A 12,179-nucleotide genomic window follows, 5' to 3' on the forward strand; every position below is an offset into this window, starting at 1 on the left:
GAGGTTACCAATGCATGCATGAGGCACAGAGCTCAGGGAAACATGTCTTAATAATCACCTATTAAAACTGGCTAAGGTCGGAAAGTTTTCTTCGTTTGATTAGGTATTAATAAACCTTTTTTAAGCCAAGCGCTACCATTCAGCAAGGTACTCAGCTATCCGCTAGCATCCTGCGTCCTATCAGCGCTCAGAGCCTCGATCAAGGTCACTTCACAAGGAGAGAGGGGGAACCAGAAATGCGTCGCACGGACTTTCCTACTAACGCGTCGCGTTTTTGCGCGCTTGAAAATTTTCACTTTTCATTTAATCGCGAAAAATAGATATCGTCATTTAAAAATCTAAAAGAGCGAAATACGTACTCCAGGAGTAATAATCTTTCGATTTAGGCAATAAAAAAGTAATAGGAAACCACCCTATTGTGTTACTAATTGTGCAGTTGCAATTCAATTTAATGATACACCGATAAAAATGTCTTTCATTGTGTATAAACATTTCTATTGAGATAAAGAGAACCTATGAATGCCGTGTGCGTGCACTGTAGCGTAAATTATTGCGAGGATGTGCTAAATCCACCTCACCATACTGAAGGATTTTCGGGTGAAACACAAGTCGGTATGCAATGAGAAAGTAAAATTCGGGGGAAACGTGCGAGAGGAAAATTTGAATTCAGTTGATGGCAGAGGGTAGCCAGGAATTTTGTTAAGGGGGGGTCCAAAACCAGGGGGGAAAATTTTTGAACATCAGGGTACAAAGGAGAGGGTTTCAAACTAATTTTAACACCCTTCATAATAGAAAAAACTTCATTAAAATATTAAAATGTGTATGAAAATCTAAAAAGCATTCCATTGATTGTATGTACCCTGAATAAACTTGAATAATGACTTTGTTTAATGGTAGGAATTTGAAAATGCATTTGGAATCGAAAATATCCAATTCGAAAGATCAGGCTCCAAAAATCCTGGATCTGTCTATCCCTAGTTATTTTATTCCATTCAATTATTAAATTTTAATGACAGCAATGCTACAAATAAATCAAAATCCCACCTGTTAGAAGGAATAAGAATCGATGGAATCAGAATCGGGAATCGATTTGAAGGAATCGGAATTGGAATCGGAATCGAATAAAAGTGGAATCGACTCATCCCTACCACGTACCTTGCTCCACCTTTTTCAATGCCGTATTTTTTATGGCCTTCGGAATGGTGAACACATCCCTGAACTAGTAGTGGTTCTGTTGAATGGGCCTTAGTTTGGCTGTAATTAATTACAGTAAAACCTCTTTACATCGTAATGGAGGGGACCAAAATTTGGGCAATTTGATGTATGGAGGTTCACTATAGAGAGGTTTTAGTGATAGGCACCATTTTTCCATATCCTTGGGAAATGAAAGGTGCTACTGTCTTTTAAGCCATTATATTAATATATTTAAATATATAGGTATGCATAAGTGAACATATATTTACAATTTAATGGTTTAAATAAATTTTTTTCAAACTCTATCGAAATAATGTTTTCAAAACCACAAGCACTTTTTAATGCCATTTTCACTGTAAATAAATCACTGGCTGTTTTCGTTAATGCCTTTTGACCTAAGAAATAATTCCCTGGTCTAAGGGTAGTAATTTACTAATAGTGTTCGGAGGAAAGAACAATAGTTTTATATTTCTAAACATAATTTCTTCATCCTCGTATTTAACTGCCTGAGTTTTTTTATTTGTGCAGCCTAGCTAGTTCCTTCTGTTTTTCCTCAGTTGTTTAAAATAGATGTGAGGGTGAATGATGGTATTCCAAAGGTCACTGGCTTCTGCCTGTCCTCGTTGATGGCTAGGAAAATTGCTAATTATGTGGTAATGTCAAGCAGTCGCCTTCTTTTATTTCTCGAATCCATCATCAGCCTATGATTAAATAAGTAATTTTCATATTTATGGCAAATAATTGAAAATACTCATTATATCTTTTAGAATTGACTTAGATTAGACTTAGAAATTTATTTTTATTTATCATTCTTATAACATGTGACTTGTTTAAGATTATAAAAATAAAATATAAACACGTGACCACCGCAAAAAAATAGACAAAAATAGAGCGTAATTTTGAAAATTTTGTTGAATTCCCTCTCTCCAAAATACAATGCACGTAGCGTTCCGAAGAAACTCTGTCGAGGGCACACAGAAACGCTAGGTCTGCGAAAGGACGTGATTTCCCGGTAAGAATCCTGGGCGAACTACTTCAGAATGCGGCGGCGACGGTAAAAAATTTCATTGCCGTACCGCATATCAGCTAATTAGCTGCCTCCTTCACCTAAAACTGCCACGCATGGATTGATGTTCGTTCAGTATTGCTAGAAATTGACGTCCCGGACTCCCGATGGGAGAGTCAGATTTTGCGGCATAATTACGCAGGCAAGACATATGACTGTCGCTGAGCGCAATAAATTTTAAACTACGATCGTTCACGAAAGCATCGAAAAAATTACCAAGGCGGTAGTAAGAAAGTGCTACACCGGGAAATATGGGAATAAAATAATTGCGAAACTGTATTTGATTTATTTCAAGTCGCGGAAAATTCTCAAAATATTTTAATTTTAGAAGCGGAAGTAGCAGTGCGGTCGAGTAATTCAGTCTCCATGGATGGGAGTGAAGTTAGTTGAAATATTTCCGTCAGCTAGTGATTATAGGCTGCGCTGGTCACCTCTTTTATTAACTGAACACAGTATGTAGGCACTTACAAGAAAATAAAGCCATCAGTAAAAGAAAGCGAGTGTTATCGCGCGAGTTTGACCATGATTCGAGAGAAAACGATGTGTTCTGTCTTCAATTGCCGTCACTTAATATTATTAGGATAGTTGGATGCCCTAACTAATGGTTAACATGAAAATTATTAAAGGTGTATAAGAAAAAAATAAGCGTGAAACATTTATTGCTGAAACTGTCATTCCGTGTAGGTAATCGCGGCTGCGTTAATGGTCTCTTGTTGTCTCGGTACGATTTGCGGAGGTAGTTAGGCCGCATCGGGGCTGTCTTGTTGGTACGATGTATGGAGGTTTTACGAGGTAAAGAGGTTCACTATATAGAGGTTTTCCTATACATTTACATGTAAATCTGACGGTACCAGAGGGTTGGTACGAAGTATGGAGGTTTACAATGTAAAGAGGTTCACTACATAGAGGTTTTACTATAATTTTTTCATGCGGTACTTTTCACAAGCCATGTATGGTTCCATAATATCACACCACTTAGAAGACGGGTCAGGTGGGGTAGTGGTAGCATTTAAGGCTACCACCCAGGGGACCAGGGTTCGAGGCTTCGTGATGGCTGAAAATATTGTTGTCTTCATTGTGATCATACGGTGTCAACTTTTTCATTAATTTTACTTGCGACAACCATAGACATGGACTTTTTTTATCATCATAATGGTGTATACATATTTAAGCAGTGTCATTTCCAACGCGGAGAAGTGAAGGCTCCACTTGCTACACTCCTCAAAAACATACCGAAAGATTAACGGGGGGCTATAACAGTGGCTTTTTTTTTCGAAGAAATGACGTTTGTTGGTGGGCCTCTTGTAAAGGGGATATTGGAAGGGCTACGGAAGATTTTGGGAAGCGGCGAGCACAAGACACATTTGGTGTAATTGTTGCTCTTAACCCTCTAGCGGGCGCGACTGTTATTTCTTCACAACCGGGCGAATGGCGTACTTTGCCCATGTTATGTGCATATATGATAACACTCAATTTATGTTAAAATTGATCTTTATTTGTAGAAATTAGTAAAATCTTGTACATTTATAGGTGATACAGATATATAGGTACACAGGTGGTACACGGCCGGTCGCGCGGTGTAATTTATAAGCCACGTGTGACGGGTTCCTCTTGATGATCTAAAAAAAATTAGCTAAAGTACCTGGAACTTTGAAAATTTGCAATATAGACAGTCAAAGTACATTGTAGGAATACACGAGACCATTCTAGCTCAGAATGTACATACGATGTTGAAATCCTTGGTTTTCGAAGATTGACGTATTTTATACGCCAGCGCGCCTGGTCCAGGGTCATCAACTTTTATTTCATCCTATTTATTAATTGAAATTATATTTCAAAATGGTTCTTTTAGCACATAGGTACTGTGTAAGTAAACAACCTTTGGAGTAAAGTGAATTACAAGTGTTCGAGAAATATGGCATTTTATAATCGTTTTCTGTTCTTATTAATTATGAAAATTAATTAATTACAGCCAAACTATGGCCCATTCAACGGAACCACTACTAGTTCAGGGATGTGTACACCATTCTGAAGGCCATAAAAAATACGGCATTGAAAAAGGCGGAGCAGGTCTCCCCTTGTTAGTTTTAGCTCTAAAAAATAGTCGCGCCATAATCGTAAATAAATACAGCGTGGAGCAAAGAAAATAACTAAATTTCAATTGAAAAGTCAGCAGAGAAGAAGAGAGACAATTTTTAAGCACGGCGCCATTTCCCCGATAATGGAAGATTCTTCTTCAACCTCTCTCTGGTTAAAAACTTACTCCTGTTGCCGGTATAGATGAACCATGCCCTTCTCCACAGTCGGAGAATGTTCCCAGTGGGTGGGGTGAATAAGAGTGGGATGGGGATTGCCTGAGGAAAGAAGTGTGGTCAGAAAGACAGCCTGACACCCCCTCCCTAGTGTATAGATACCAATGTGCTTGCGCAAAATCTTGCACTTGAAAAAAATGCACAGAATCATCGAATCCCCATTCTAATTAGCAATAGAGGAGCCATTTCGCCCTCAATGTAGGCTCATGTATAAAACATGACTCTCTATTGCTCGCTATGAAAAAAATCAATTTCAGAAGACGTTGTTTTTCTCGAAGCTTGAAGATAAACTTTAACAGCATATTTATAGCCAATAATTAAGATTAATCTAAGTGTGTTAGGCATTGTTTATGATAATCTTTTTTCTTAATCAATAATATAACAAACCGATCAACAATTGTTGCCCTCAACAATCAAATCAAATATCCTCCTGGAATACATACATGCAAATGGTGCAAAGCAGTTATGTATTCATGTTTTTGACAGTGTTCCACCAATTTCAAAAATCTGAAATAAATAGGATTATATTTTGACATAGGGATAACAATATAAATTTTTTCGGTGTGTCTATTGTTTCATAAAATTTTTAATTTAATTTTGAAAATTTCAAACATATGCAAAAGTTTAGTTTTCAGTCAAAAAATTTTGAAAAAAATCAGGATGGTTGAACATAATAATATATACTTTTTAAAATTATGAAAAAGATTTTACAAAAATAAGAACTGGAGATATGATTAAAAAATGAAAATGCATGTTTCAATTTTTTGTGTGGTTAATTTCCATTGTTAGGGCCTGAAACTTTGGGGAAACACATTATTGTGGATGTACTTCAAGAGCATATTTTTTATTTTTCAAAACATCTGGGGGCACTTTCCACCATCTTAACTGGCTAGACCCTTTGATATGTTGATCACGCTGCAAGGTCTAGCACGCACAGACTCTTAGCCTACGCATTTATCTACACTAAAATATTCGACGTGTAGTAATTGGTCCGTACTATGTGACGACACATTGACCGATATTTTCCATTTTAATGGTGGAAGTCTGTTATTTTGTTTAAGCATTTTTGTGTAAAATATTATTAAATAATATTTAAATAATGAAAATATTGACTGTTAGATTTCTGCGGTGATGATTGGCAGATGTTTCGATGGCTTCTGGGTTCACAACGTGGTAAGCTGGTGAATTGATGTTGCTGTGGGTTAATTTCAAGGTTATGATTTGTAAACCTTTTGAAATAATTGGAACACTAACTGAGTCTTACTTCTTTCTTACACTTAGGTCCTTTTTTGTCTCATTGTATTGATGAATTGTTTTCTTCATGCATAGAATGATACATTCTGTTTTGAATGTCTCATTCTGTGAGGGGAATGTGCTAATGAAGTGTTAAAAAGTGTATTTCTGAAATATTTTAACTCCTAATATTCTACAATTCTAAAATGCTTCAATTACTGGGCTTTTAGACCTCCTCAAGGAAGAGAAAGTTGACAGTGTACACCAAATACTCACAGAGCCACCGGAGAGCACTGTTTGGACTGACTAGGAATCAGGGGTTGAAGGTGGTGGCTTGGTTGAAAGCTTATCTGCTCGTCAGCTTTTAGCTAAAGCAGAGATTCTGCTTTTAAAAGCAGGGAAAACGCAAGGTGAAGAATTTGATGAGCAAAAGGCCGTAATTTCTGAACAATCCAGGCTGATTAGAATGAACGTGTCACCAGAAAATTGCAGAATTTGTAAAGAAACCTAGCTCAGGATCTTAAAAAAAACAGAAAGATAATGGTTAGAAATGTATCTGACTGTATTTTTAAGAAAAAAGATGAAATTTCTAAATTCATATGACAGAAAAAAACAAGATATCGATGTATATTCCCTTGCGCTATTCAGCCCAACGGATTATCTGAGTACTTTTGAAGCATTTTTTGATCAATTGATGGTCAACTTGCTGCCCTTCACCGAATAATTCTTTCTAAGAGGTAAAAAAGTGTTCTGGGGAATCATGGTTGCATGGTGGCATACTACTGATCTCATGGGTGTAAGCAATTCATATGAGGCAAGCCAATTAGGTTCAGCTTCAAGTTACGAGTACTGCTGTGACAAGGAGCATCTATAAGCCTTGTTCAATGAATGGATAATGGGGTTGTCATGGGTGCATCAACATGTTGTGGTGTGTATCCTGTGACTAGCATAGCAAGGTACTTGAGTGGTGCCAAAAAGTAAATTTCTATAACAACACCAGTACAATTTGATGTGTACCCTGGGAAAATGAGTGGTACTGACCTCGTAGACAGAGGGTTAAATCGCTACAGATGTGTGCTTGCACAGTGAGAAATGAGAGTGGACAATTTTTACGTGGCTTTTGAAGGTCTGTTAACACAACACTTGGATTTGGAGGAGTGGACAAATCATAACAAGAGGTGTGGAGGCTTGTTGTTCAAGTATAACTACAGTAGAGCCTCGCTTTTACGCCCCCGCAATTTACGTTTTCCCGCAATTTGCAACATTTTCATCGAGTCCCGATGATTTAAGTATCTCTACAATGTTAAGTCTTTTCCGCATTTACGCTGACGAAATTTCAAATGACCCGCTATTTACACCAGGCCACCAAAGGTAACATGGCGGATAGTGCACCGTAATCAAGAAGAAAGAGTTTTAGAGATCGGAGGCAGGGATAACCTTTTTGCAAGAAGGTTGCAAATATAGGAAAGGAAGTTGTATTTACAACCTCGTTGCCTTTTTGGCATACCTATCACCACCGCAACTATCATTAATACGGCCTCTTTGAACTACTACAATAATTCCTTCTTCATCTGTTTCTGACCACTATCGCGGGATTTCCCGAGACAGGTTGTTTGCGAAGTTTAAATTTCTTTTTAAGTATTGTAGGTGTTCCACTTCACTTGCTAGCATCGTAGTTACAAATATAGACGCTATGTTTATACTCGCAGTTGTTCTCGTGATGATCCACGCACTGGGCGTTCTCCTTCGCGTACATAACTAACAAGTTCTTCGATTAATTTTAAAGTCGTTTTAATCGTAATCTCCTTTTCCCTGCTTTTTTCGTGACAGCATCAATGACCGCGAATCAAATACGTAATGGCCCAGAAATGAGAGAGGAAAAATTTTTCAATAGAAGATAAAATAAAAATGTTGGGAAGAGTTGACTCGCATGTATAGGTTCATGTGTTTCCCTTGCCGAAGAACTTGGGTTTCCAGTGTACGTCCACATTAAACACTGTTATTAAAATTCGCAAAAACATAGAAACCAGTGCAGTGGATGCGGACCCAGTGTGAAGAGGCGAAAATATGTTAAGTACTCAAAATATGACGGACTAGAAGAAATTTTAAAAGAATGGTTTCAGTGCACCAGGTCCTCTAACATACCCATCAGCGGAGTTATTCTGAAGGAAAAAGCGCAACATGTGGCAATGAGGCTGGGAATTGAAGACTTCAAGGCTTCAAACGGATGGTTAAGCAGGTTTAAGACTAGGCATAATGTTGTATACAAAACAATTTGTGGTGAGTCCAATAGTGTTGATCCCCAAACAGTGGCACAGTGGAAGGAACATTGTTTAAGTGAGCATGTAGTAGGGTATGCTCCAAAAGACATTTTCAATTTAGATGAGACGGGCCTTTTTTTCAATACTCTTCCCCATAAAACTTTAAGAGTTTAGAGGTGAATCTTGCCATGGTGGGAAGCATAGCAAAGCTTGTTTAACAGTATTGTTAGGTGCTAATGCTAACAGTAGTGAAAAGTTAAGGCCATTTGTCATTGGAAAATCCAAAAATCGCAGAGGTTTTAAAAATATCAAGACAAGTGAGGATGATGATGATGATGATGATACAGATATGCCAAAGGAAAGTGCAATCAAGGCTATATCTGCAGTACGTGCACTATGGCTACATTTACCAACTGTTGCAGGAAATGAGAGAGAATTAGAGCTGTTGGACATCATAGAAATAAAGAGTATAAATAATTTGCACAAATAGAATGACCAATCAAACAAAGGTAATGGAATATTTCCAGAAGAAGGCTAATTAAAAGAACATATTGTAATGGTGCTTCTTTTTTCATCACTTAATTCATCCCAGAATATTTAATTTAAACTCGGTGATATAAAATTATTTGCTTTCAATTTTAAGAAGACTTTTTGAGAGTTATGGTAGATTTTTTAATTAAATGTTAAATGGATTTTAAGTCAAATATTTTTTTTAGTTTATCCAAAGATTAAAATATTTTTACTTTAAAAGATTTTTTTAATTTCATGGAGTTAATGGAATATGTTTATCCGTTTTACTTATTTATCAGCAATAATCTGTGTTTAAGGATCTCTTTCAGAAGACTGATGTTTTGTATGATCTACCTCACTGAGAGTTCAGTACTAGTAAAGAATTTTTTGTTATCATAATTATGTAGAGGTTTTATACCTACTATTCATTTAGAACACAATCCATATGAAAAATAGAACATTTAACTATATTTAAAGGGGTTATTTTTCATTAAATTGAGCCTAACCTCGATTTTACACTTTCCCGTGATTTACACTTTTTTTCCTTGTCCCCCTCAAAAGTGTAAAAGAGGGGTTTTACTGTAGTTAAGTAGGAACTCGCTCGCAACAGGAACAACCAATAAGGAAAAATTCTGGATGCCTTGCGGCAAATATTAAACAATACGATGGCATCAACCACCTAGTTATTTCCACTCAAAAGGGGAGTAGGAGAAAATGTGCTGGGAATTATTGCATGTCGCAAACAAGAACCCAACGTAAGAAATGCAATGTTGGCCTTTGTGGTGAATATTTTGATACTTATGATTCAAAATCTAATTTATAATAAATAAATTAAATAGAGGTTTTGCCATAGCTCAGGGTGCTTGATTCTTCCTAAAATGTCTTTTGCAGTAAAGAGACCCTAATGCCCAGAGGTGTGCCATATGGCATGAAACTCTATACAGTTCGGTTCGGTTCTACGTAATATTTCAGGATAAAAATTGAGGAGCATTCATCATTGGTCATATTATCACATTTTATAAAAATGAACTATGTATGATGAAAAAGAACTTTGGGCGCTGACGGGTTAAGGGCAAATATGGGAAAATGCTTCATTGTTTTTGTGAAATTTGGCAACTGTGAAGGAAAGGAGTAAAAATGACCCCTTGCTGTCCAAAGAAAACTCATGGATGGTGGAAATAACGTCGGTGATTAGCCATTTGACTGGTGTGATTCATACAGACTGAGAAGATGGAGGGAGAGATTGGTCTAAAATGAGCTCTCGTTATGTTCCTTGTTGTCAAAGGCAAAGCATGAACTGTTGTGGGATTGACAATTTACGTTGAAAGGTAGTCTCATACATGTAAATACAATGAATGTTGTTTATTTGCAGCCTTGGATGATTTTGACCGTCAGTTTGATGACTCGGACGAAGACTTTGAACTGTTGGGCTGATATTCCTGTCAAAGTATCTGACATTATTTATGAGAGCCTTACAAAAGAACGCCACCAAGTGGCTGCATTTCAGATAATTGGACACTTCAGTGAATTTGAAGGATGAGAACATTTTTAAGACATATATGATACAGATATCACAAAAATATGTATATTAAACTATGTAAATATAATTCAGGTAATAATTTTTTCCTCAAAGCTCCTTGCAAATGTGATCCTTTTATTTTCGAAATTATTATTTCCCTTTATTTGTATCTCAAAGCAAAATGTTTGTATGGTGCACTTTTTATGTTTAGCAGCCTAATATTTTTTATATTAAAGAATTTGAAAAAATTGATAAATAGTTGTGATGAAAACTGATTGAATTTGTTATTTGGCCCAGCATCTGTGAATACACACAATCAGTGTGGATGAGGTGTCAGTTTGATAATTTATTGATTGGCTCTGAATTGTGGCACTCATGGTGTGTTTGTGCCTGTAAGCAGAGTGGAAGAATGACAACACATACGTTGACAATTGGTATGCACATGGCAATCATTGTATGGAAGGAAATTGGCTGGATCCGTCATGATGGAGAGGATGAGGCCAGGTGTTCACATTTATGATGGCAGGTGATATTGAGCTGATGGAAAAAGAGTTGCAAAATAGCTGGATGCATACATATTTGTAAGACTATTGAGGTCACAAATGTACGGAAGTGGGGACTGATTTCATTATTGATGTCTCAACCTAACTGCTGTGATTTAATACAATGTACTCATACACATTACACGCATCTTTTGCTTGAGATAATTCACACATCTTTTTTGGTGAGTGAAATCTAATATGTAGTATGATTGAGTAATGAGTGGGGCATGCAGAAGGTGGGGTTATTCTATGGCCAAAATTGGTGATATATTTTTACAAAAGCAATGTTATTTTGCCCTGAAATCTGTGTTATTCTAACGGCAAAATAAATTTTGATTGAGAGCAATGCTTTCAGTGGCCCACCCATTGCCCTAAATTTAGGATATTATTGACTGGGGATAATTTAAGCAATAATATACATGGAGTATTGACCGAATTTACCTATTTTACATATTTTATCCTTTGTGTATCCTTATATCCAGCTTACATAGAAGAGAAATTACTTTTGAATGTCTGTAATTTCAAATGAAATATGTATTGTTATTGTGACTAGGAGGCCTATTACGAACGGCTCACCGCATGCGGTGAGATACCGCCTGCGGTATCATACCGCCCCCAAGCGCGTTTACCGCCCCCGAGCGATTACGAGTGGCCACCGGTCGGTATCATACCACGGCTTAGGGGTCGGTATGATACCACGGCCAGCTACCCCGGTGGTGAGATACCGACCCCCTAATGGCGGACGTCTGTTTACATTTTTCGGGTCGAGCTGGCGTTTTTAAAACAAAATATCCGACGATAGAAACTCGGAAGCTATCATATTTTGTGTTATTTATAATATTAATGTCTGAGTAAGCGTATAAAATATAAAACTGGAGCCGACTGGAGCAGTGGCACAAAAAATTTATAATACCCATATAACAATGTTGTAGTCGTCTGAGCCACGGCCGTAGGAGATGGATACGTTGATTGTAAGTTGACCCTCATTCATTTATTTAATTAGAACAATTTGGATATTTTTTAATGTCCGCTATGTTTTTATATGCAAAAACATCTTCCATTTCTTCATAGGTGCCGGAAAATTCGTCGTTAAGGACTGCCTGTGCTTGTATTGTATGGGGAATACAGCTGTTGCTCGCCGCTTGGAGATTTCTACGAACATCTTTTGTGGCAAAATATTATTTTTTCAACGTAACAACTTCTTGTATTGCAAGGTGAATACTACTTTTGCTCGCTGCTTGGAGATTTCTACGAACATCTTCTGTGCCAAAGTAGTGTTATTTTCAACGTTATAACTGCTTGAATTGTGAGGTGAATGTAACTTTTGCTCGCTGCTTGGAGATTTCTACGAACATCTTTTGTTTCAAAATAGTGTTATTTTCAATGTGACAACTACCGTTAATCACAGTACCAGTGGTTGTAATGCACAAAGTTTGACGAGGTTGACAAACATCTGCCAAGAGCTGTAGTTATCACTGTTCCATTGTGGTTGGTTTTTAAACAGTGGTTTACGAGAAGTGAGAAGTGTCTGATAGTAATGTA

General features: G+C 37.0%; 1 protein-coding gene across 4 annotated transcripts in view; it reads left to right on the forward strand.

The window, feature by feature from the left end:
• LOC124168118 (cysteine protease ATG4B) overlaps positions 1-10,366 on the forward strand; it is a 349,683-nt gene extending 339,317 nt beyond the window's left edge. For all 4 annotated transcript variants that reach the window (XM_046546237.1, XM_046546238.1, XM_046546240.1 and 1 more), the window contains one exon: positions 9,949-10,366. In XM_046546237.1, the coding sequence (XP_046402193.1) occupies positions 9,949-10,010 (62 nt within the window). In that variant the 3' untranslated portion in view covers positions 10,011-10,366. The remainder of the gene's footprint in view (positions 1-9,948) is intronic.
• Positions 10,367-12,179: the final 1,813 nt, after the last annotated feature.

This window comes from Ischnura elegans, chromosome 11, assembly GCF_921293095.1.
Source record: "Ischnura elegans chromosome 11, ioIscEleg1.1, whole genome shotgun sequence".
Classification (NCBI taxonomy): Eukaryota; Metazoa; Arthropoda; class Insecta; order Odonata; family Coenagrionidae; genus Ischnura; species Ischnura elegans.